The 26,153-nt window shown below is 44.3% G+C and overlaps 2 protein-coding genes across 5 annotated transcripts; one reads left to right on the top strand and one right to left on the bottom strand.

Annotated features, from left to right (window-relative positions):
* The first annotated feature begins 1,266 nt into the window (after positions 1 to 1,266).
* Positions 1,267 to 9,648, top strand: HSBP1L1 (heat shock factor binding protein 1 like 1). 3 transcript variants are annotated; one of them, XR_009690828.1, is made up of 6 exons: positions 1,285 to 1,382; positions 1,518 to 1,761; positions 3,008 to 3,243; positions 3,991 to 4,157; positions 6,621 to 6,678; positions 6,777 to 9,648. XR_009690828.1 is itself a non-coding variant. In XM_061131210.1 (5 exons), the coding sequence occupies exons 1-4, from the start codon at positions 1,332 to 1,334 to the stop codon at positions 6,643 to 6,645; spliced, it is 237 nt and encodes a 78-aa protein (XP_060987193.1). In that variant the 5' UTR covers positions 1,273 to 1,331; the 3' UTR covers positions 6,646 to 6,678; positions 6,777 to 9,648. The 3 variants fall into 3 exon arrangements, 1 of the variants encoding a protein (XP_060987193.1); XR_009690829.1 differs by lacking the exon at positions 1,518 to 1,761 and having other exon boundaries at positions 1,267 to 1,382; XM_061131210.1 differs by lacking the exon at positions 1,518 to 1,761 and having other exon boundaries at positions 1,273 to 1,382; positions 3,008 to 3,074; positions 4,064 to 4,157.
* Positions 9,649 to 13,853: 4,205 nt separating this feature from the next.
* Positions 13,854 to 25,004, bottom strand: TXNL4A (thioredoxin like 4A). Of its 2 annotated transcripts, none has more exons than XM_061130666.1 (4): positions 24,874 to 25,004; positions 24,318 to 24,485; positions 18,078 to 18,181; positions 13,854 to 14,261 (listed from the first exon to the last, which is right to left on the bottom strand). In XM_061130666.1, exons 2-4 carry the CDS (start codon positions 24,468 to 24,470, stop codon positions 14,090 to 14,092), a joined length of 429 nt encoding a protein of 142 aa, XP_060986649.1. In that variant the 5' UTR covers positions 24,471 to 24,485; positions 24,874 to 25,004; the 3' UTR covers positions 13,854 to 14,089. The 2 variants fall into 2 exon arrangements, with proteins under 2 accessions (XP_060986649.1, XP_060986650.1); XM_061130667.1 differs by lacking the exon at positions 24,874 to 25,004 and adding an exon at positions 22,058 to 22,127 and having other exon boundaries at positions 24,318 to 24,456.
* Positions 25,005 to 26,153: the final 1,149 nt, after the last annotated feature.

Raw genomic sequence — 26,153 nt, 5'->3', positions numbered from 1 at the left:
AAACTTTTCTGTACAGGTTTTTGTGTGGATATATGCTGTCTTTTCTCTCGAGCACATGCCTAGAGACAGGGCTGAGGTTGTCTGGTAACTTTGTGTTCAACTTTTTATGGACCTGCCAGACTGGCTGCACCACAGCACCTTCCCACTTGGGTGTGATACTCAGACTCTGCCACTCCTTGCCCACACCTGTCATTATTCCTTTGACTTGGGCCATCACAGTGGGTGTGAAGTGGCTCCGCTGGTGGTCTTGATTTGCATTCTCCTGATGAAAGAGGATGCTGGGTTTCTTTGCAGGAAAGGCTGTGCTTCCGCACACATCCAGCAGCCAAGACCCCTGGGGTGCTGGGGCGCCCTTACAGACACAGCCCTGCCCACAGAGAGGTGCAGATGTGTAAACAAAGCAGGTGCTTGCCAAGCACAGGGTCCCGGACCATCACCCATGAAGTGCCCCCAAGCCACAATCCAGACGGGGCCTGCAGGGCACAGAGGGAGAGAAGGCAGCAGTGACGGCTTCCTTCCAGATCCTCAAAAAATCAGAGCAGAGACTCAAGTGTTGGCCATTCTTTGTTGGTCACAGGACAGAGCTAGTCTTTCTTTTCTTTTTTTTTTTGGCCACCCTAGGAGGCCTGTGGGATCTTAGTTCCCTGATCAGGAACTGAACCTGGGCCCTTGGCAGTAAGAGCTTGGAGTCCTAATCACTGAACCACCAGGGAATTCCCAGAACAAAACTATTCTTAATCTTAAAGTTGGGGGCAGGAATGGCAGAGGTTCAGGGAGAGGAGAGTCTCCTGGGTGGAAGATCAGGAGGCCCAGGACCTTAGTGCGAACGTGGGCTGCGGCCGGACTCCATCCCGCCCCCGCACCCCCACCCAGCCTCCAGGATGGAAGGGCGCGTGCCAGGGGCTGGGGAGCTGGGGAGGTGTTGTCCCCAGGCGCAGAGCCTGGCTTTGGGACGAGCAGAAGGCTCCGGGAGCGGATGGCGGTCGTGGTCAAACAGCAACGCGGTGGTGCCTGATACCACCACACCGTGCGCTTAGAAGCAGGTAAAACGGAAATTTCTATGCTGTGCATTCTCTGCCAGGATGATCATTAAAAGGTCGTGCTCACTCTGGGCTCTGAAACGATGAAAGTAAAACAAACAGTGGAGCTGGGATAGGCCTGTCCGCCGAGGTCCCGCCCCGCCCAGGCCGCCACCCGCGCGCCTCTCGGGTCTTGCTCTGCGCGTCCCGGGCCATCGCCGCCGGGAGCCCAGGGTGGCGGAGCGGACGCCGCGGAGCGGCCGACCCGGGACCAGCCGGCCCGCCTACAGCCCGGGCCCGCCGGCCGCAGACATGGACGCACCGGGCCCCGAAGCACCCGGCGGGCGCGCACTGCGGGACACGGTGAGTGGGGACCCTTCCGCCCTGAGCGCCCCTCCGGGATGGACGCCCTGCCCCCGAGGCTGGATCCCCTCGCCCCTCACCCAGCCCGCGAAGCGCCACCACCCCCACCCACCCCCAGCTGCTTCCCATTTGCAGAAGGAGCTGCAGTGCCAGAGATGAGATGGCCCAGGGCTGGCAGTCTCATTAAGAAGATTTGGTTAGGTGTACACAATTGAAGCCACGTTTTTCGGACCAAAAAAAAAAAAAAAATCTGATTGACCGCCGGGAAGCGCTCCAGACAGAGGGCCTGCTCCACACAGGAAAGCAGAGTCCAGCGGGAGACCCGCCTCGGCTCTAAAGCGGAGATAACACTGTGCGCGGAGGGAGTGTCCTGGACGGGGTGAGACTTCCACCTGGACACTCAGGGCAGCTTGAGTGTGCCCGCCGTCAGTCACAGGGATGGTGTTCCGGTTTGGCCCCCTAACAGGTTTCTGCAAACCCAGTCCCGGCGAACAAGCACCCACGAGTGTAGGGGCGGCGTGCGCCCACGCGGTGTGCTCTGGGGACCCTAGCAAAACTCCTTAAGAATTCTTTGAGAAGCCGAGGTTAGAGATTTTCTCCTATGCTATCTTCTGGACGTCTGACAGTTTGTTGCTTGTATTTAAATGTCTGATGGCTTTGAGTTAATCGTTGTGGGTGGTGTGTGGTACGGGTCAGGCTTGTTTGCTTAGTTATGGTTGGGCTGTCACTGTTCCAGCTGTTGGTTGAACCTGTTGGTTGATTTTCTTTACTCTTTGCATGGGAAAGCCGCCTCACCCTGTCCGGAATCAATTAACTGTAAGGTGCACCCTCTGTGAAAAACAGTCCTGGAGGTTCCTAGAACAGTAAAAACAGAATTACCGTGTGATCCAGCAAGCCCACCTGGGGCATGTATTCAGACAAAACTATAATTTAAAAAGATACATGAGCCCCTATCTTCACAGCATTATTCACAAAAGCCAAAACACATAGAAACAATCTAAATATCCATTGACAGATGAATGGATAAATAAGATGTGGTATGTATATGTATGTAATGGAATACTACTCAACCATAAAAAAGAATGAACTAATGCCATTTGCAGCAACATGGATGGGTCTAGAGATGATCATACTAAGTGAAGTAAGTCAGACAGAGAAAGAAAGACATCATATGATATCACTTATATGTAGAATCTAAAATATGACACAGATGAACCTATCTACAAAACAAATAGTCTCATAGGCATAGAGAACAGGCTTGTGGTTGCCAAGGGGAGGGGGAGGGATGGGGTGCGAGTCTGGGGTTGGTAGATGCAAACTATTACCTTTAGAATGGATAAACAAGGTCCTAATATACAGCACAAGGAACTATATTCAATATCCTAGGATAAACCATAATGGAAAATAATATTAAAAAATAATATATGTACATGTATAGCTGACTCACTCTGCTGTATAGCAGAGATTGGCATGACATTGTAAACCAACTGTACTTCAATGTAAAAAAATTAGCATCAAACAAGAAATCAACTAACTGTTTTTAGGGATGGTTCCCCTTCCATGGTTCTTAGAATGCTCTGCATCACAAGTAAATATATATTCACTTGTCTTGTTCAATTTTTCAGGCAGAAAATCTATTTCAGGAACTTCAAGAACATTTTCAAGCTCTGACGGCAACATTAAACCTCAGAAATATCCTTTTCTATTTCATAACAAATATTGCAATGCTTTTGGACTGTTGAACTGTTGTGGACTACCTTGTTGTTTCCTGCTGTTGGTGGATAATTACTGACCCCGAGCTTCCTGGTGTTTTCATCTGTGCTTTTACAAAGCATCCTGATGTGTTAATTACCACCTGAAGGTAATACTTCCAGCTTGACCAGCAATGCAGGGTGTTTATGTAAGGCAGGGATAAAACACAGGACATACATAAAGTACACACTATCCAGTGGGCTTTTCCAGCAGGCTTAACTAAATCTGGATGGCCTGTTCAGTAGCGTTTGTACTCCCTCAAACAGTCTGAACCCTGCACACACGCTGGGAAGGTCTTCAACCTAGGGATCTTTATAATGACTCTCCTGGCCTTGGTTTGCTTTGTAACTTCAGCAGCTGACTATCTGGTAAGACATGAATTCAATCAAAGTTAGGTAGAGTGTTTGTTTCTGGTTTAAGAAAACCCAGAAAAAGGGACACTTGCCCTAAGACATCCCCAGGTGAACTCACATCACACAGTTAAACTCCTGCCTTAAAATGTGTGCGCATCATTTGCTGAGGGAACCCTTTACTTGCAACTTTTGATCCTGCAGATGGGGCCCAACAGGGAAAAGAAGATTCTTGAACATGATAAAAAGAAACAGTAGGAAATTGTTTTAAACAAAGGTAATTTTCATCATATGTACATGCTGATTAGACTTTGGTTAAAACACGATTAAATATATCAGACAAGCTCACAGCCTAGAATTCATGTGCAAAGAAAGGGAGCCAAGTTTTCAGAACTGGGTACACAGTGCAAGGATTAATGGCAGCTCCAAGCCCGCGGGACACGGTTAGTGAGCACTGACCTGAAGGTGTTTGTGCCTTCAACTCCCTCCTTTCATGTGCACCACAGGGAGTTTTCATCAGTCTTTGAGGGACCGAGCTAGGTGCCCGTGTCCCATGTTCTGCTCTCCTTGACCTTATACTGGAAGAAATGGGGGGTCGCATTGAAGACTTGCAGAAGAACGTGAATGACTTGATGGCCCAAGCCGGAATTGACAGTCCTGCTCAGAAACACAGGTGAGGCCTTATTAGGGCACTAATGTTCACCTGTCACATGTCCTCTGCTTTCCTCTTGAACCTTTACCCCGTATTTGTTCACTAAGGGAACTACTGCTTCTGCACTGCATGAAAAACCTTTAGGATTTTAAAAATTCACAAATGCACTTTTCTAAGTAGAACAGAAACACTCTCTCATTGTTCCTTAAAAAGTGCACATTTAAAGGAAAAACCACCATTTAAAAAGTGGATTTTATTAAAGTACTTTTCACCCTCATCGCTCAAATTAGCCTTCAATCAAAACACAAGTCACGATGAGTGAGAGGTCGGGAGTGATGACTAGTGGCTTCTGTTTGAGACAGTACATTCATTTAAAGAAGACACAGATGCATTAGGCTCTCCCCCTGGTTCATGAGCGCTTCCTGAGGGTCCCACCCTGCCCCCCAGAATGCAAGCATTTCTTTTCTGGTGGAATTTTGCACTTCATTTTTTTTTTTTTACTATTTTATCTTTCACGTTCATTTTATTTTTATTGAAGTTTTTATTGTATTTGATGTACAATATTATATGTATAGGTGTACATGTAATGTGTACAATGTAGTGACTCACAATTTTTAAAGGTTAAACTCCATTTATAGTTATTATAAAATATTGGCTACATTCCCCAAGCTACAATGTATTTTTGTAGCTTATGTTATATAATAATTTATACCTCCGAATTATCTAATCCTAACTGCCTCTCCCCTGCTCCCCTCTCCCCAATCATTTGTTCTCTGTATCTGTGAGTCTGTATATTCACTAGTTTGTTATGTTTTTTAGATTTCACACATACAAGTTATAACATATAATATTTGTCTTCCTCTGTGTGACTTATTTCACTTAGCATAATGCCCTCCAAGTCTACGCACATTGCTGCCAATGGCAAATTTTCGTTCTTTTTTATGACTGAGTAGTACTCCATGGTATATATATACCACATCTTCTTTATCCAGTCATCTGTTGGACACTTGGGTTGCTTCCCTATGTTGGCAACTATAAATAATGTTGCAGTGAACATTGGGGTACATGTATCTTTTTGAATTAGTGTCTTTGTTTTTTCTGCACTTCATCTGGAAGATGTAGATAAATGCTAGGCTTTAGTTCTCAGACTGAATGTGTTGTCTGTGTAACATACCTGGAGACACAAGCCTTATTTTATTAAGATACTCAAGCATGTTTCACTGACATAATATTCTGCTTCTGTGAGCACGCTCTAATTTTAGCTGAACAGGTAGATGCTGTTGTTTTCCTCGCTTTCATTTCTCTGTCAGTTGTTATCCTGAGTCAGCTGGCAGATCACCTGTGCTTACCTTGCTGAATCAGAGCGAGTTCACTGTCAATGACTTATTTATAAATTTCTATATCTGCTGTCCTGGTGGAAAAGATCAATGGAGTCTGTCCTGGACACATGAGCTGCAGGTCTGGGGGCGGGCACTCCAGCTGTCTGCGGAATACTTGGCTCTACCCGGGTGGGAGGACTGCCTCAGACAGACCCACCTGCCCTGGAATGCTGTCCTCCCTGCAGGTGCCGAGCACCACGTCCTCAGCGTGCTGCCCTGAGGGGGCTGGTGGCCAGGAACGTGGTCCCTTCCTGTCACCACCCAGACTCCAGCGGGCTGTTTTAAGTTTGGTCAGAACCCATCATAGGTTAGGCATCAAGTTAAATGGACAAGTAGATATCAAAACCTCACCTTTTTGATGCACATACAGCCATTATTTAAAGCAGCATGAGAGGTCAGTTGCTGCTGCTGCTGCCAAGTCACTTCAGTCGTGTCCGACTCTGTGCGACCCCATAGACGGCAGCCCACCAGGCTCCTCCGTCCATGGGATTTTCCAGGCAAGAGTACTGGAGTGGGTTGCCTTTGCCTTCTCCTGAGAGGTCAGTTAATGCCTTTTAAATTAAAAGAGGTACCTGAATAGGTCTAAATCTGTTTGGCTAGATCTGTGCTTCTTGCTTTTTCTGGGCCAGGGGTTCCTAACACAGGGCTCTTGCTGTGGATTTCAGGGGGTTTGGTAAACACCCTAAACTTGTGTTCCTGCTGTGAGTAGGGGAGTCCATGAACCCCCAGACTACTGTTCCACATTTTCCTGGCTCCCGCTTGGGTGCGGTATCTGAACACCTGTCTTGCTGCAGGGAAGCAGGCAGGCAGTTGTTCGAGGAGAATGTCTGCACGCTTTTGATGCGAAGTAGCCTTCTGCCATTGGAAGAGCAGGCACTGTTTATTCGCCTTAAATTGTGCATCCACACAAGCGTCTGACTCAAATGAGAATCGTTTAACATTCAGGTTTTCTATATACTGAATTTTTCCTGTACAAAACTGTTCTAGTAATTACAGGAAAGTAAGGTACATTTTTTTTGTTGATAGTTTTGGAGTCCAGTTTATTTAACTGCACATTAACTGATATTTAAATCAACCATTACTTCTTTCAATTTTTTTCTTACAGACTTGAAGACAGAACAGTCATTTGAAAATATGAAAAAGTGAAAACTTTACTATAACAGGTCAGTTTTCCTCCAGAATTAAGCTCTATATAGAGGTTTCTTAAGAATATCATAAGCAGTTTTCTATAGAAGTTGCTTCTTCAACATCTGCATTTCAGTTCAATAATTCCAGTCACACGATTTGGGGGAAGATTCATGTTCACCGTCCAGTCCAAGCAGACCCTGATGGTATGTTCTCCAAACCAAAGGAAAACCAGAGAAGCAGCTGATGCAGGAACTCTGGACTGCTTCCTGGGACACCCTCACCTGCCCCGCCCCCACGTAGAGGTCATGACCAAGGAGGTGCACAAAGATTGCACCCACCTTTATCTTGTCAGTTAGAGATGTTTTCAAGTAATTGTCAATTCACCTATCTCTGAGCCAAAGTAAAAAAAAAGCTATGATCACCTAAAACAAGGTCCATTGTAGGCTCTTATAAAAAGAAAAATTATCCCTGCATATAAAAGAAATCATACTCTTTATACTAAAGTCAAAAGCACTTCTACAATTCAGAATTACACACTATCGATACTTTTTTCTGTGCAAGCAATTTTATATAGTTCATCATATTGCTTGTAATCCAATATCCTGTTCTCATATCATAAACACTTTTCCCCATGTGAAAGTTTCCTACACACTTTGTATGGTTACTATACTCTATCATGTGGCTGAAACAATTTAACCATCTCCTTAACCATTCCTTGGGGTTGAGGTCATTTCTTACTTTCTGGCTAGTATAAATGTGCTTTAATGAGCATTGGCTATCTTCGAATTCTCTGCACATTTCTCTAGGGCCAGAAGTATGACCACAGGCCAAGCACACTGAGCAGAATGCATGTAAGAAAGGAAGGGTCATTTTACCAACAGTAATGCAAACCCAAAGTTTTCAAATTGCATCATTTAAATTCAGTGTTCTTGGTGGCTTAAAATCATATTTCCATTTGGTTATATGAAAGATCTCAAAGCATCTTAGCTGTAATTTTAATTTTAGCAGAAACTAGAGAAAATTACTTGAATTAAAGTAAACCAAACAGATTTGCATTTCCATGAATAACACAGAACACAACTTAAAGTCCAGGATTTTTAATAAATTAAGTAAGTAGGAAAGAAAGCTTCTGTTTAGTTATTAAATAAAAACATAGACATTGTCAAAAATTTATTAACTTCTTTGCAAAGAAAGTTCTCAGCTGATCCTCTTTTATTGGCTCATTTGGCCGTTTAACATCTCAGTTATTCACTCAAACCACAGATATCTACCTTTAAAGAGATTACTTGGTATTTTTTAATATCATATCTGTTTCAGTATTTTCCTAACACTTTTACAAATAATTGCTATTTTCCAGCACCCTGGTACATATATTTAGAAGAAATCAGAATGTTTTCACAAGAGGGAAAATACTAGACAGATTTACATGTACTTAAATACTCTTATTCTAATCTAAATGGGATTAACACAACTTTAGTAGAAAGCAGTTTATTCATTGAATACCTAAGTAAAATGGAGTTACTTCAATATCAAATCCTATACTCTAGGATTGAATCTGTAATTTAAAACTCACTTAACACAAAGTTATGAAACTTATGAAAATATAAAGCTTAATAATAGAGTTGAATCTATAAGGCAGAAGTGCTGAAAGTTTTAAATTCTCACATTTCATTTTCTTTTTTACAATTGCCTGATCTATCATCATAGATTTTTAACTCTCCCCAAATCTCCTTTCAGCACTCCCGCCCAAGCTTTTTGGAAGTGAATTCCATCACCTCACACCTCCTTCCCTAGCAGAGCCTCTCTGCAGCCGCTAGCTCCCCTCAACCACACCACATTCCCCAGTCCCAGGCCCTCGTCCCACCACAGGGCCTGGTTCCAAGGTTCCTTCTGGACCAGAGTTACACACACACACACACACACACACACCAGTTAGCACTTTTTGTATCTGATCTCAGCTTAAACATGATCTCCTGAGAGGTTCTTTCCCTGAATGCCTGTCTGGGTCTGATGTACTTCATGTGGTCTCTGGCTGACTGTCACAGTTGTCATTTCACTTCTTTGTAATCATTTGAGTCTCCTCCACAAGGCAGCAACCGGTTTGATTTTGCTCACCTCAGCTTCTCAGGGCTGACACCAGCCCTGGGACCCACGAGCTACTCAAACATTTTTTTAAATTAATGAATGAATTTTTGAAGTTTCTAAATACTTTGCAATCTTTTCTATGATGCTTTTTGCCCACGGAGATGTGTGAGAGCTTGATCACTTTTTGACAAGAAAACCAGAGGCCACAGGGAAGACTGGGAACAACAGCAGTGACTGTAGACCGGGGTGGTGTGGGGAGGCACCACTGAGCTCCTGAGGGCACTGAGTGTTCTTTGTAAACCTTTGACAAAAAGTGTAAAAATGCCAAAAAGAATGCTAGCATCAGTTGCATTTAAAAACTATGTAGGAAAACTCTTCAAAATGATACCCACCTAAAGCAAGTCTTCCAAAAGGTCCCAGTCTGATCTTCAAGACCTCATATAGTCACAAGAAGTCTGAGGAGGTCTTGAATATACACCCTGCGTTTTAACTAAGCAACCCAAGAAACCACACTCTGAGTGTGGTTTCAGAAACATCATCAGTGCGGTTTTCTAGGAGAGTTGTATACAGTAGATGCTTTGATTCGGTCGGTGCCCGCTCCTCATCTCTTACCGGCTCAGCGCAGACAGAACTGGGCAGTCTAGCCTGTGGACACTTGGATGCCTACGTAACAGCCTGTTGCAAACAGACGGCTGCTGTTTCTTGTACTGTTTCAGATCTTTGTTGTGAATGTCTTAAAACTATGTAAATAGCATTATACCCCAGTATCCTTCTGTACCTAGTTTTCCATTCAGTGGTTTGAGATTTGCCTGTGTTAATATGTGTAGGTCTAGATCAATGTAACTAACTGCAATATAATAGTCCTTTTACTATTTATCATGTTTCCAAATAATGCTGCAATAAATAACTCTGCAGAGACATCACTTTGCCAACAAAGGTCTGTCTAGTCAAAGCTATGGTTTTTCAGTAGTCATGTATGGATGTGAGAGTTGGGCAATAAAGAAAGCTAAGTGCAGAAGAATTGATGCTTTTGAACTGTGGTGTTGGAGAAGACTCTTGAGAGTCCCTTGGACTGCAAAGAGATCAAACCAGTCAATCCTAAAGGAAATCAGTCCTGAATATTCATTGGAAGGACTGATGTTGAAGCTGAAGCTCCAATACTTTGGCCACCTGATGTGAAGAATTGACTCACGGGAAAACCGATGCTGGGAAAGACTGAAGACAGGATGAAAGAAGATGAGATGGTTGGATGGCATCACCAATTCGATGGACATGAGTTTGAGCAAGCTCCGGGAGTTGGTGATGGACAGGGAAGCCTGGCATGTTGCAGTCCATGGGGTCGCAGAGTCGGACACGACTGAGTGACTGAACTGAACTGAGTGCTGCAGTACTCTCATGTCTCCTGTGTGTGCTTGTCTTTCCAGTTTACTGATTACTTACTCTATTACTGAGTATATTCTGTACCTCGTAGGTTGGTTGCCTCTGTGTCAGCTGCCTTGTCTAATTCCTGGACTTTGCAATAAAACTCATCCTGGGAAGAATGGGAAAAAGAAGTCTCTTTATGCTCAGAGAACTGGGGGTATCATCACCTTTCTCTACTAGTTCAACTTGAAAAAAAGCAACATGCACAGCAATGAGGCAAGGTTTGATAGCCCTACAGATCTAGGTTTCAAATTCATGTCCTCTGCAATTAGTTGTGGTGGTTTAGTCACTAAGTCATGTTTGACTCTTGGGACCCCATGTACTGTAGCCCACCAGGCTCCTCTGTCCATAGAATTTTCCAGGCCAGAATACTGGAGTGGGTAGCCTTTCCCTTCTCCAGGGGATCTTCCCAACCCAGGGATTGAATCCAGGTCTCCCGCATTGCAGGTGAATTCTTTACCAGCTGAGCCACAAGGGAAGCCCAAGAATACTGGAGTGGGTAGCCTTTCCCTTCTCCAGGGGATCTTCCTGACCGAGGAATTGAACTGAGGTCTCCTGCATTGCAGGCAGATTCTTTACCAACTGAACTGAGGTGGGTAGGTAGCCATTTCCTTCTCCAAGGGATCTTCCAACCCAGGTATCGAACCTGGGCCTCCTGCACTGCAGGCAGATTCTTTACTGACTAAGCCACCAGGAAAGCCCAATTAGTTGTAACTTTGGTCAACTACGGTTTAGTTTCCTTCTCTGTAAACTATCTACCTGGCAGGTGCTTGGAAGGATTTGAGAAGTGACTTATAAGTTACTTGGTTAAGGGTGAGGTAGATTGTAATAAGATATAGGCTTAGTATTACAGTTAATAAGCTTTTTACAATAAGATATAAACATAGAATAAAGAGGTCAAATCATAATTCAGTGATATTATACTTATAAAGCACCAGTGAGAAGATAATTTTTAAAGTCAAATGTGAATGAAGTTATTACAACTTGTAAATAAAACAAATTTATGAGTAAATTTACAAATGTGAAGTATGATTTTTTTGTTTTTTTTGTTAATAAAGCTTTATCAATGAGAGAGACTTCATATGCCATGCAATTCATCCAACTAAAGCATACAATTCAGTGATTTTTTCATATATTCACAGACATGTATAACCGCCACAATTCTGCAAGATTTCCATCATCTTAAGAAGAAATCCTGTACCCATCAGCTGTCACTGCCCAATTTCCCCATCCTCCAGTCTTAAGCAATCACTAATCAACTGTCTGTCTCTATGGATTTGCCCATTCTAGACATCTCCTATAAATGGGATCACACATGACATAGTAACTAGTTTCTTCTACTCATGTTAATGTTTTCAAGTTTGGAGCCTACATCAGTACTTCATTCCCTCATATGACCAAGCGATAGTCCACTGCATGGATATAGCACTGTTCGATCCACTGGGGAGCTGATGGACATTTCAGACGTCTGTCTTTGGCTCTTGTGAAAAATGCTGCCATAAAAATTCGTGTCCAACTTTCTGTGTGGACATACATGTTTGAATCTCTGAGATGTACATCTAGGAGTGACTCTGATGGGCAATTCCACGCCCTATTTTTGAGGAACTGCCACAGTGATTTCTACAGTGACTGCACCACTGTCCCTTCCCACCAGCAGTGCATGTCATCCAGTTTCTCACATCCTTCTCAGCACTTGTAATAACAGACTCTTGAATCTGTTCACACCCATTCTCATGGGTGTCAAGCGGCATCTCCTGGTTTTGATATGCATTCCCTTGGTGACTGATGACGGTGAGTATCTTTTCAGGTAATTACTGGCTAATGGTCTTACTTGAATAAATGTCAGAAGTATACTATCAAATGTCTTTCATATGCCAGGTACTTGGGGTCACATTTGCTTTAGCACCTCATATGATACAGTATTATACTATTTTCGGAAAAATTAAAACTGGAGACATTAAACTGCCTATTTGCATTTGAGTTTTATATCCATTTTTAATTTTTTAAAAAATATTTATTTGGTTGTACTGGAATCTTTAGTTACGGCATGCAAATTCTTAGATGCAGCATGTGGGATCTAGTTCCCTGACCAGGGATCAAACCTGCGCCCCCTGCATTGGGAGTGCAGTCTTAACCTCCAGACCACCAGGGAAGCCCCTATCAGTTCAGTTCAGTTCAGTTCAGTCACTCAGTTGTGTCCGACTCTTTGCAACCTCATGGACTACAGCATGCCAGGCCTCCCTGTCCATCACCAACTCCTGGAGTTTACTCAAACTCATGTCCATTGAGTTGGTGATGCCATCCAACCATCTCATCCTCTGTCATCCCCTACTCCTCCTGCCTTCAATCTTTCCCAGCATCAGAGTCTTTTCCAGTGAGTCTGTTCTTCGCATCAGGTGGCCAAAGTACTGAAGTTTCAGCTTCAGCATCAGTCCTTCCAGTGAATATTCAGGGTAGATTTCCTTTAGGATGTACTGGTTGGATGTCCTTGCTGTCCAAGGGACTCTCAAGAGTCTTCTCCAACACCACAGTTCAAAAGCATCATTTCTTTGGCACTCAGCTTTCTTTATAGTCCAACTCTCACATCCAGAGATGACTACTGGAAAAACCATAGCCTTTACTAGACGGACCTTTGTTGGCAAAGTCCCTATATCCGGTTCTAAAAGCACATACTTGTGTGTGTGTATCTTTTTAAAAATTTCATTCTTTGGTAAGTACACTCATGTTTCAACAATGAGTCAATCTGATAAGGCAGTGAGCCTTTTCACAGCAGAGGGCCCCCAGGGAATGCTGTGACTGAGTACAGCAGGTGTCAGACAGCAGACGCTACCATCCTCTTCACACGGGAGAGATCTTGCCCAAGGTTCCCAGTAAGCGATGGAGGACGGCTGTGAAGCCAGGTGTGGGCTCCAGGTGTGCTCCCCAGAGAGTTCCCTCTGCTCCTCCACGCCAGGTGTCCACTCTTGACTTCATAGTCTGTGTGCACCGAGATTTGCCCGGGAAGATTCCAACTAACAAATGCCGCTGGGGTAAGCGATTTAGGAGAGGAACTTGAGATTGTGATGAGGAAAGTAGCTACATGGACCGAAGGGTCTGGTTTCCACGTAAAATACACTGTATTAGATTTGATCTTAGGAAGTATAAGAATCAGCTCTTAGTCTTTAAAGGGAAGACTGCAAAAATCATTATTTTATCATACTGTTCTTATAACCAGAATAAAATATAATTTTTCATTGTGTGTATTCTTCCTGAACTCAAGCCTTTGGTTCTGTTGAGAGTTTAGCTGTGTCCCTGACAATTTCTGCACTGAAAGTCCTCACCCCAAGACCTCAGAATGTGTCCTTGTGGAGATGGGGCTGTTGCAGACGTCATGAGTGGAGATGGTCATGCTGAAGCAGGGCAGCCCTCACCCCGTGGGACATCTGAACAGACACGCACAGAGGGAGAACACCGCGTAGGATGAAGGCTGGGACTGTGGTGAAGCATCACCAGCCAAGGGACAGTTAAGACGCCAGAAACCACCAGAGCCAGGAGAAGGGTGGGAACAGACTCCTGTCAGGCCCTGGAGGACCAGCCTGACAGCTGGATCCAACATTAGCCTCTGGAACCATGAGACACACTGAGCCTTACTCAATGGTAAAGAGTCAATTCTTGACTGCCAAAATCATTAATCTATACACTAAGTTTCTTAGTAAATAAACAATTTTGACCATCCCCATCACCGTGTATTTTATTTATTTCAGTTAGATATTTACAGATATTTGCTGATACAAAAATACAATGACCAGGCAGACTGAAAGGCGAGGCAATGCCACCCACACTGCAAAACCCTCCAGCTCCTTGAGCTTTCCCAAACGCTTTCTCAAAGGCTTTAAATAGTTGAAAATACTTCCCCATGAGAATGACCCCAGGGCACCATGTGCACCGGGTGGACCGAGCTCAGTATCTGTACTTGGTGGAGTAGTCCTTTGGAGACACGACCAGCCCGCGGCCCTTGCGGGCCCCCCGGTACACTGTCTCGATGATGTCGATCATCTCCTGCTTGTCCTCCATGGCCCAGTTGATCTTGTTGTTGTTGCCGGTGCCCAGGTCGATCATGATGTGCTTGTTCCTGTAAGAGGGAAGGGGTCAGTGCTCACAAGAATCCCTCTGAAAAAGAACTGCATGGAAACATGCCTTACATCCCCACCTCCATTACAGGTTCTTGTCAAACATCAGCACAATCAAGAGGATCCACCATGGTTTAGAAGACTGGAAACCATCTAAATACTGTTAAGACACTCGTGTTCCTTCTGTGTGCTCTGTAATTCCTTAGGACAAATAACCTACAGGGCAATCAAGGGTCGAAGGACACAGCCTCAGTTACCTGGAAAGCCAAACAGTTTTCCAGGGGGTTGTAGTAACTTACAGTACTTTTTCAAAGCAATGTGTGAGTTTCTCATGGTGTTCTTGCGAGCACTTAGTGCAAATGTTACTGAAAGTCCTACTGACTGTGAAGTGAATGATATTTTGCATTCCTCGATTCTCCATAGATGGATCTTTCAAGAAGCTACCTTTTAAAATGAACTTATATGTGCACTTCATAAAATAAAGATATTAACTCTTGCTGTACCAGCTGCACTAATGGTTATTGATTTAACTTTCTGTTTCTGAGAGGTTATGCGCCGGGCTGCCGGCTGCTATTTCCTGGCGTGGGCTCCACCTGGGGCTGCAATGAGGTTTCCTTCCAGTTAGGGCGAGCTTCCAGGAGGCAAACTGGACGTCACTCTCCTGCTGCAAAAACTCGCTTCCAGGAGTCACACTGGCCCAGGAATCCGGGCATCTGGGCCTGGCCCTGCCCTCCCTTCCATACCTGCCACTCCCCACCCCCACCTGTGTCGCCCAAGTCCTTGCAGGTCCCCACGCGTGTGGGCCATTCTGCCCTATGCCCCTGCTGGGCTCAAGCTGAACTTACTCAGCAGCCTCTACACACTCCCTGCCGCCTGATGACAATCAGTATTTGTGCCTCTGCAAATACCTGCTGCAATACTGTGACTTATAGGAAAAATATATATGTGGTCACTCAAAAGATATACTCTCCTATGTATTTGGTTTTATCCACAGTTCCTGGCTTAATACTGCCAAAACCTTTGGAACTGTCCACAGTAAGAGTGATGGGATATTTGGACTCTGGTCCTCAGTTCCTGAAGACACTTCATGGCCATAAAGCTGAAATGGGTGCCTTGCTATTCCTAGGCACCTCTTCTGTTACAAGGGAGTTCATGTTAATGAAGGCCACTTCTAGATCCTACGACTGCTTGTGGGTGAGGGGAAGCCGCTCCCACCGGCACGCACACACGCTGTCACCTGTCACTTCTTCCTGGTTTCCGGTGCTGTCTGCTCTGCTGTTGCCATCAGAGGATGTTCTGTGACAGCAGGCACCCTGTCTGATCTGATTCATGTCCCAACATAGACATAAAACTGAGCAGGACTCTATGTGTATACATATTTGGTGAATAAATTAACTAAAATACTGCTACTACTTGACTTAGAATTCTGGGTTGCAGGAACAGCAGAAGGCTTTGTCTCCTTTTCCGAGTGCAGCATCAGTTCTAAAATATCAAAATACACACCCAGCCCCAGCACCACTCAACCTCTTCCCCCAGCAAGGCATCTCCTGCCCCTCAAGGCTTTTCACATGCAGTGGAAGGCAGAATCCAAGACGGGAGGACTTTGGGAGAATTCTGAGGGGTAGACAGAAAAGACCCAGACTGCCTTCAACAGCCTGTCAGTAGGAACAAGGACTGGGAGGAGGCGGGGATGTGTTACAGAGAGTGGAGGATGTCTGCGACACTCTAAAGTGACGGACGTGGATACCAGCTGAGGACACCTAAGTGTCTAGAAGGTGCTGCCGAGTGTCGTGTTGCTTATAATAAAAGGAGAAGAGAGACAAACTAGTGTAAGATCTGTTAATCAGAAAAATTTCTCGGCCTCTCCAGGTAGTAGAAGGTGCTGAAATCCAGAAACGGCTGCTCAACTCTTGACAAAGAGGCCACACAACCTTCTGCGGAAACCTAGGAAAGACCTAAAGTCAGAGTGTCCAGTCACAGGACAGGCTCTTCCCCGAGGAAACAGCTGTTGGGCAGAGGGCACCCAGAGCCCAGGACAGGAACCCTACTTGCTCAGGCTGAAAGGGAAGAGCATGCAGTGAGAAGAGCTGACAAAACCCCAAAACGCTGTTGGCAGGAAGCAGTTGAAAAATGAACCAGCTGCAAACGCCCTTCATGAAAAGGCAAAAAATAAAAACCTGCATTGGGCCAGGAGGACGACCCAGTGCTGCATCAGAGCCCCTCCTCCCCATCTTCCCTTTTTGTATGCCCAGAAGACTGTTTCTCATGACTGTTCACACTGCATCCTGGAGGAGGGGCCACAGATAAGGAACAGCCTCCAAAGCTGGCCAGAGAAGCCTCATCCACACCTGATTCTGCAATGGGAGCTGAGGGGGGGGGGCCACGGAGGGGGCAGAACATGAATCTCTGCAACTGGGGGTGGGGGTGGGCCTAGTCTGGCACGCTGCAGTGCACAGAACCCTAAAAGAGCCCCTACCTCCCGCCTGAACCCCCGAAACTGTTCTGCAACGCGACCATGTCCATCATCAGGTACATGATACCGCACAGAGGGGTCTGCAGCGGTCCCCATGGTTACTCATCAGTTGATTTTAAAATAAGGGGATTCTCCTGGATTAAGGGGTTCATCTAATCCAATCACACATGCCCTCTGAAAGCAGAACAGGGTGTTGGAGCAGCTTATGAAAAGAACTCGACTCACTGCTCAGGGTTTCAAAGACAGAGGGGCCTCTAGGAGCAGAGAGGGGCCCAGCAGAAACAGATCTCAGACCTGTGACCACCGGAAACTGGATCCAACCAGTAGTGCCCCTGAGCCAAGTGGATTCTTCCCTGACCGACAGCCTAGACGGGAGCCCAGCCTGTGACTCTGGCCTTTGGAGGCCCCACGTCAGAACCCTGAGCCTGCCTGGACTCTGACCTACAGACCATCAAGTTTGTTACACAGAACAGAGAGTGAGTACACACCCTGCACACCCCACCCAGACTTCCTCACCCACTAGGAAGCTCTGCTTCTAGAGCTGGCCTAGTGTTTACATTGCTTACTAACTTCCGCAGTAACATAAGAAATTCTGACAAGTAAAAACAGTGTCATATGGTGATTTCTTTCCAAATTAAACCTCCACAACAGAAATTTTTTTTCCACTCATGCTGTTACTTAACTTTATCACAAAAATACCAAAAACCGTGTTTATATCTGAATCAGATTCCTGTGTCTAATCAGTAGCTACTCCACATTCTCCTTTCATGCAAAGTTTGCAAATCATAGGTGCAAATTCATTCAAGGCAACCAGGGAGATTCTATTACTCGAGCCAATGATTGATTGACTAGGGTCCACAAAAGAATTTTTCAGCTGATAAATGATCTTTTTATAAGATTTTGTATTTATAAGCAAACTAACGAAGTACAGGTTTCCCTCTTGGATATCACAAAAGGATGCTAAACAGAGTCAGTAATATATTTAAAAACTGAGTTACTGTAAACACATTCTTCAATTTAAAAAGTGAATTACTGTAAACACATTTTTCATCAACAGATTAAATTTAAAGTTATCTTAAATGTCAATAAGAATGTCCTCCATTTAATTACACTTCACCTAGGTCCCTGGGCAGTTATTTCAAAAGGGTAATTTGTAACTGAGTAAATGGTAAAACTGGAATTGTTACTTTGAAAATTATTTAAAAGATCACATTGATTGCCTGGTGATACAAACTGTATTATGATATGACTGCATTACCACTTCCTTCTAAAGATACCTTGATTGCATTAAATGCCCAGACCATCTATTCAATTTAAATAACAACTTTAAGATAAGTGAACATACCTGAAGAAAAACATGACAGTACACGGATCATATAACTCATACATTTTGTTGAAGTCAGGTACTTCTGTAATATCCACAAGATAAATAACCGCAAAATTTTTAACCTAAAAGTAAAGGAGATTGGAGGGGAAAAGAACTGAAATAACAAATCAACTTTTTTTTTCCTGTAAAAGCACATTAAAAAACAAAAACAAAAGAATCTGTATATAACAGGACAATTTTCAAACTAGCTCTGCAACAGGTTTTCCCAGGAGATCTGCCATGTGGGAAATCACTTCACTAGCATCACAGTCCTGAGCAACTGTCCATTAGCATGCTTAACGTTTTCCAGATAGCAAGTTATGAGAGTCCTGCAAGAAAAGTCCACGGACACATCATTCATGCTGATCCAGTAAAATGCTACATGAACTTTTACAAACATTTAATTGTATGTAGCAAACAAATTTTTTAAAACATGCCCCTGGAATTCAGCCACACATTTCCCTCTAACTTAGGTCTGGACACCTGCCTAACAACTCAAATCATATTGTAGGTAACAAATGCTCTAATTTCTTCCTTAATTGCAAGTCCATCACAGAACATTTAGAAAACTCAGAAAACCATAAATAAAATTACGTCCAATTCCAACACCCAGAGTTAATTTCTGAGAACATATTTTTACTATAGTCTTTCCACTTTTCTGGTCTATATTGTTTATGCTGTTCTAATAAAATGTGATCATACAGTGATCATACTATAATATTTTGTATCTCACTTTAATTATGAGTGTCTTCATATAAACTGTATACTGTATATAAGAAAACAATCAAAACAAAACTTTATGGCTACTTAACAGTTCATCAAATGGCTATGCCATTATTTTACCATTCTTCTGTTATTTTTATTTTTCATGAATATAAATAAAATTTCATTAATATCAATTATTCACATATTAACATTATTACCCTTAAATTTATATACATATTTCATTATTTCTTAAGGATATACACCTAAAATAGAATCTTTAGAACAAAGGACATGACATTTTAAATGCTCCTTATAATTTCTGTCTCAGTGCCTTTTAGAAAGCGAATACTAACTTAAAATACTGTGGGTTGTGGGGAGGGAGGTGGGAGGGGGGTTCAGGATGGGGAACACATATAAATCCATGGCTGACTCATGTCAATGTATGGCAAAAACCACTACACTATTGTAAAGTAATTAGCCTCCAACTAATAAAAATAAATGGAAAAAAAAATACTGTGGGTTGAATTATGTCCTTTTACCCTAACAAGAAAACAAACTGAAGCCCTGACCCCTCGTTCTCAGAAGGTGGCCTGACCTGGGAACACGGTGCCTGCAGAGCACATTAGAGAAGGTCAAATGAGGTCATACTGGAGTCTGAACCATGATCCAACCCGGCTGGTTGAAACAGGCCAAGGGAGAACACAAACACGCCAACTGAACCCAGAGGGCTAGGGAAGGCACCTAGAAGTCGGGGAGCACCCCAGGAGGGGACACACCAGGATGGGGAGAACAGCAGGGACTTTCACGAGGGAACATGTTCTGCTGACATCCCAGTCTCAGACTTCTGACACCCAAGCTGTGAGACAACACATTTCTCTTGTTTTAATCTGCCCCATTTGTGATGCTTTGTTACGGCAGCCCCAGAAACATCACAGAAAATGCACATTTCTTCTTCCAAACTAACTCTAAAAATCTGACTGTAATTTACCAGTGAAATAGCATGGGATTTGGTTTAATACTAAAGTACAAAAACTGAGGGATTAAATGGCACAAGACTGACAGAATACTGGTAATTGCGACAAGTACAGAGTCCACTATGCTCTGCTCTGTACATCTGGGGATATTAAGAAATATTGACTATGGACATTAAACCACCACCTTCCACAAAAAGGAGGGAAGGAAGTTTACATTCACAAGTACGCCTTTTGCTGACAGACGTCAGTGCCGAGGTAGGGGAAGAAAAGGAGTCTCTCTGAACCTCTCCCACATCCCCTCTTCCTGGTGAACAGAGAGAACACACCTGCAGAAGGCAGAGAGGGAGCCGAGCCCCATGTGGTCCCATGCACACAGAGACGGAGGACTGCTGAAAGCAGCCACTCGCTCTGCTGTACGACTGCCTCCTGGCAAAAGGTACCCTGCTGGTTTATGAGTTCTGGTGGTTGTGGTTTAGTTGCTAAGTTGTGTCTGACCCTTGCAACCCCATGGACCATAGCCTGCCAGGCTCCTCTGTCCATGGGATTCTCTAGGCAAGAATACTGGAGTGGGTTGCCATTTCCTTCTCCAGGGGATCTTCCTGACCCAGGAAACGAACCTAGGTCTCCTGCCTTTCATAAGTCCTGCCTGCATCTAGTTTTACTAAGCAGAGATGTTTTATTTTACTTCTTCTCTCACAAAAAGAAAAAAAAAAAAGGTACTACAATGTAAAAGTTAGGTATTAACATCACAGTATAACCACACACACACACACACACGCATAGCCTCCTAAAGCATAAAATGACAACTCAATGATGTACAATTTTCACACTGTGAATGTTGGTTTTTATGTGAGACTTTTTAAAAAGGTCTTATTTTCTTTTGCCTCCAATAATGAGTAAGAAAACTGTAGCTCATTCAGAAGTCAAAAAAACATCTGACACTACAGGTCTTCATCATCTCTTCCTTCCACATAAATCCCATCATGATGGACGAGAAGCCTCACAAGGTCAGGAACCACATCTGCTGTCTTTTCTGGTGGTCCTCGAGCCAACCAGGACCTGACACACCCAGGGGACCAGTAAATATCACTAGTTGAATGAATGAGCTTCAGAAATACATATATATTTCAAAACTCAGAAAATGTTTTATTGTCACTATGGACTTAATTACATAATCCTGAGTTCAAACAGACCTGCCTTAAAAGATGGTCTGTTCTTCCTAGAGGAGGTGACCTGACAGGCCCTCTAGCCCTGCAGCACCAGCTGGCCTCTCTCACACAGTGACAATGCAGTTCCACAGTCCTGCAAGCCACTCAATGCCACTCACGCATGTCACTAAGACCGAGGGCTGTCAGTGTTGCCTTCCACCTTCTCTATGAAGCTCCTCCATTAGCTAAGAACCCACCTAAAATTCTGGACAAATGTTCTTGACTGTCAATTGGACTGTCAATTGGTATTTTTGAAGTATCAATTTTTACATTTTTAGATAGTTCCTTTCAAAGCCATCAAAAAATTGCGTGATAACTTCCTTTTCTCAAACTATTATTTGCCCTGATTGGTTACTAGTTCCTATGAGATTTCTCAATTGAGAATAAATTTCTGCAGGTTCAACCTACTGTATGACATGTTTAAGAAAGACCCCCGGAAGTCATTCCTAAATAATTCCATGAATACATTTACCTTAAATACAATCTTATTAGAAGGTCTGACTATGAGATAGTATAACTGAGGTTTTGCATATTTTAAATTCTACTTGTGTGAACTCTTTAAACATACAAAAATTAAACATCCCATTTATTCTTACACATAATGGGACTTGGTCACAGTGCTGCCAAAGTACACTCCTCCAAAATGGCAAGACAAAATAGTCTTACCTTGAGGCTGTGCATAAAATCACCCACTAATCAGAAAACTTTATTTTTTTTAATATTTATTTTTATTTATTTTGCTGCACCGGGTCTTAGTTGTGGCACGTGGGATCTTTAGTTGTGGCACGTGAGAGCTAGTTCCCTGACCAGGGATTGAACCTGGGCCCCCTGCTTTGGGAGCCTGGAGTCAGGGCCACTGGACCACAGGGAAGTCGTGAAAACTTTATTTTGATAATAATTCTACCAAACTCCAGACATCTGTAAAATCTTTCAACAAATCTCTATGTTTTTAGTACAGCTCAAAACTAATCCGGCATGAGGTGGGGCTGGAGCTGCTGAAGCAGAGTCAATAAAACACATTCCAGGAAAATAGTATAATCAAGTCCAGCCTCAATGTTGGAATTTTACTCACTTTAAAACAGCTGGGGTATCCAAACAGGGCTCGTAACAAGATGAGGAACATCTCCCATTATCTGCCATTTCTGCAGAGGGAGATAGACAGTTAAATTGTTCTTTATACTAAAACCTTAAATTTCAAAAATTCCTGTTGAACGTCCCCGAAAAGGGCTTCCAGAATTATAAACTCATATTCTGCCCTTATACTAAGCAGAAAATAAAACATTAACAGTTTTGTAATGCATTTCAAGTTTGCATTTTTAATGACTATACTAATACATAATATCGGAAGTTTATTAAAATAGAAATCCAAGTTCTGGATAAAACAAAAAGAATAACTTAAAAGACCAAAGAAAAATACTCCAAGTGAGCCCAATTAAACTGTTCTTACCAACAGGTTCTATTCCAAAAAGAGCACACCTGCTAGCACTACAGCAATTTGGTCTCTGACTTCTACATAGGGATTAAAAAAGAACAATTCTGGTAAAGGTCCCTAAAAACTTACATTGACACAAAATCTGTCTCCTAGCTAAGAGTATCTTGCTGAGTTTTGCTCAGATATGAACAGCAAACAACCCTCACACTTCTGCCATCCTAGCCTTGTGCTGAGGGCGACCGGGTCTGGACATCCCCTGGTACTTACGCGCCACCTGCAAGGCAGAACCCAGAACATACACCTAAGTTACGTCAGCGTCCACACAGCAGTGATTTGATTACTGGAACAGGGTCTTCATCCGTTATCACTGACTTCTGCAGTCTCTGCCCTTGACCACTGCAGCTCAAGTCATGTGGAAATGACCTCTGACCCGACGGGGAGGACCCAACTGGCAGAACCCTGCTCTCCTGAGTTTCCCAGGCATCTCTTCAAGCTCCCTCAAAGCCTTGGTGTCCAAGAGGAAGGGGAGGTTAAGGTTATCACCACAGACTCCTGCTCTGACTCAGTTCTCGTTGAAGGGATTCAGAATTCCTGGGGGAGCTTCTGGACCTCACCTCAGATCTGCAGAATCTGACTCTCTGAGATGCACTTTCGGTGACAGACACAGAAGGATGGTCCCTAATGTTCACAGTGACACCACCCCTACCTCACTCTGCCTGTCCTACCAAAGAGGAGACAGTGAAAATTACTGATGGCAGGTCAGACTACTTTTCCATTCCTAAATACAAACTATATCCTTATACCTGTTACTCTTTACTCAAAGAAGTTATTTTAATCCAGCCCATATTAGCATATCTTACTCCTGTGAAATAAATGATGGCTTCAATGTTTCCCTTATTTTTATACTCTTTATTAAAATGAATAACCTTTCAAGATAACATTGAATATTAAAATTTTTTACTAATACCCTAATATTTTTGCCTCTTGCCCTATTACTTGCCCTATTACTACAATTGCAAAAATCTAAATCAAATTTGGACATGGATTTAGGTGAATTCTGGGAGTTGGTGATGGACAGGGAGGCCTGGCATGCTATGGTTCATGGGGTTGCAAAGAGTCGGACACGACTGAGCGACTGAACTGAACTGAACTGAAATCAAATTTACCCTAAAATACCCATGAGACAATTACAGAAAGAAAATTAAGCCCTAATTATTCAACAGTGCCCTACAATTGCTCTTTATTGTGAGCAAATGGCCACAGACAACCCCGTGTACTAAATTTAAGGATTAGGAAAACTAGTTTTAACACTACAGTTCTTTTTCCCAATGTTTCCTACACTGGACTCACTCTAAGCTATAAATCAAGTCACTTACAAAGAGCACCCTGGGGAAAAGAAGGGACTCAAATAAAAAGAAGGGAATTTACTATGTTGTTACCATAGATGTTCTGCTCAATACATACAACCAACACGGTACCAAAAAAATGACAAGTTTTTTAAACTAAGCCATTCAAAGTAAGCTCCTACATTCAGCCAAATTCTGCAAAAGTGTTTTGCTCTTGGCACTACAGATGTAAATTTTTGAAAACACCCTATCAGTTAAAATCCCTATAAATTAATAAGAATCTTTCACTTCTTCAGGGAGAGACATCATGAACCTCTTAAAATTTGAAAATCTATGGAAACTTCTGCCAGTAAGGATATAAGCTATTCTGACCAATTTCAGGGAGCCCATCCTCATACCCCAAGGTAAGTCTGTACTTCTGTGAATCCTACTGCTTCTCTTTAACTGGTGAACTGGCTGTACTTTTAATTCTTACCGGCCAAACAACAGCAATCCAACAGGATGCAAACACCAAACCGGATGGCAGGACGCGACGGGAGGTGGGGATGCTTTACCTTTTCAGCAATGCTGTACAGAACCTCATCCATCTTCATGCAAGTAGGGTCCCAGTCGTGCCCAAACCGAATGACGACCACGCGGTCTTCTTCCGAAAGGATGGCCTGATCCACCTGCCAGCCATTGTGTAGGTGCGGGAGCATGTACGACATCTCGGGCTGACGGGTCTGCGGGTGAATGGGGGAAATCACCGGCCAGCTCCTCCTAGCTCCCCCATGGCACACCAACGGGACCCCCCGCCTCACGGAGCCTCACCACAGAGCCCCCCCACGGGGTGTCACCCTGCGGGGCCCCCACCCCACGGGGGCTCAGCCTGAGGGGCCCCCACACCACAGAGCCTCACCACGGAGCCCCCGGCCTACGGGGGCTCACCCCGAGGTGCAGTCGATGCGCCGCCGGCAGGGCCAGGCCCGCGTCCACCAAGTTCCGACCCCGATCCCGCCACAGGAACGCCTCTGCGCCCCGGCCAAGAACCCAAGGCCAGGGGACGCCTGGAATCGCACAACCGCACATCACTCGCCGCCCCCTCCCCACCGTCTCCAGCCGCGCACGCACCTCTGCCCACACGGGGCCCTCCCGCTCAGCGGTCCTTCCGGGCGCGGAGCGTTCTCTCAGGGTGTGAGCGCCGGCGAGTGGGCCCGCGCGCCCACAGAGCGTGAGCGCCGGCGAGTGCGTGCGCGCGCCCGCAGAGCGTGAGCGCCGGCGAGTGCGCGCGCGCGCCCGGGCCGGGCAGGGCCGTGGACTCCACTCTGAGGGACTTGGGGCTGAAGGTGGCGGCGGCTGCTTCAGACCTACTGCGTCTCCAGTGAGTCGGCGTCCGAACTTCCGCGATGCGACCGGGACCCGGGAGTGAACGAAGAGAATAACCTCTCTGAGGACAGGCTCGTCGCCGTTCACTCCCACACAAAGCCCCCCTAATTAATCATTTTGGAGGCCCTGCTTTCCAGACGCAAGCACAGTTGCTTTACTTGTGAAAAGCAGTTCTTTACCAGTACAGAAGAGTACTGGTAAGACGCAAATGCACCCAAGTAACTTATTGAAATTAGTGTTTCTAAACATTTTTTGTTGTAAAATTTAAGTAATATAAAAGTTACCATTTTAGCTATATAGTTCAGTGGCATTTAGTATGTTCACATCATTGTGCAACATTGTGCAACACTCCAGATACTTACTTTGTTAAAAAGCTTTGTTGAGATATTATTTACATACCATTTGTGGCTCAGCTAGTAAAGAATCCGCCTGCAATGAGGGAGCCCTGGGTTGGGAAAGATCCCCTGGAGAAGGGAAAGGCTACCCAGTCCAGTATGATAGCCGAGAGAATTCCATGGACTATACATGGGTCGCAAAGAGTCGGACACGAATGAGCGACTTTCACTATGTTATACTACTACCATCAAGTGATGCGCGCATTTTAAATAAGATGGTTTTTCACAGAGTTATAGAACTCTGCGACCCAATTACGGGTGGGCATGGCAGTTCACTCCAGTATTCTTGCCTGGAGGATCCCCATGGACAGAGGAGCCTGGTGGCCTGCAGTCTATGGGGTCTCAAAGAGTTGAACATTTCTGAGAGACTAAGAGCACACACAGCAGTTAGTCCCACATCCTTCTCATCCCTTTGGCTTTTGGCAACTTTTAATATATCCTACTGCTACTGCTAAGTCACTTCAGTCGTGTCCGACTCTGTGCGACCCCATCCCTGGGATTCTCCAGGCGAGAACACTGAGGTGGGTTGCCATTTCCTTCTTCAGTGCATAAAAGTGAAAAGTGAAAGTGAAGTCACTCAGTCATGTCTGACTCTTCCTGACCCCATGGACTGCAGCCTACCAGGCTCCT

This window comes from Dama dama, chromosome 27, assembly GCF_033118175.1.
Source record: "Dama dama isolate Ldn47 chromosome 27, ASM3311817v1, whole genome shotgun sequence".
NCBI lineage: Eukaryota > Metazoa > Chordata > Mammalia > Artiodactyla > Cervidae > Dama > Dama dama.
Note: the sequence above shows the minus strand (reverse complement) of the source record. Positions and strands in the feature narration are given on the sequence as shown.

Bases quoted from the DNA above. Each gene is read 5' to 3' on its own strand.
- HSBP1L1 (XM_061131210.1), top strand. From the start codon at position 1,332: ATGGACGCACCGGGCCCCGAAGCACCCGGCGGGCGCGCACTGCGGGAC. The intron at 3,075-4,063 runs ATATCCTTTTCT...TTGACCTTATAC, and splicing joins GGCAACATTAAACCTCAGAA to TGGAAGAAATGGGGGGTCGC. The intron at 4,158-6,620 runs GTGAGGCCTTAT...TTTTTCTTACAG, and splicing joins AGTCCTGCTCAGAAACACAG to ACTTGAAGACAGAACAGTCA.
- TXNL4A (XM_061130666.1), bottom strand. From the start codon at position 24,470: ATGTCGTACATGCTCCCGCACCTACACAATGGCTGGCAGGTGGATCAG. The intron at 18,182-24,317 runs GTAAAGCATCCC...CTTTACTTTTAG, and splicing joins TGTACAGCATTGCTGAAAAG to GTTAAAAATTTTGCGGTTAT. The intron at 14,262-18,077 runs GTATGTTCACTT...TCCCTCTTACAG, and splicing joins ACTGTCATGTTTTTCTTCAG to GAACAAGCACATCATGATCG.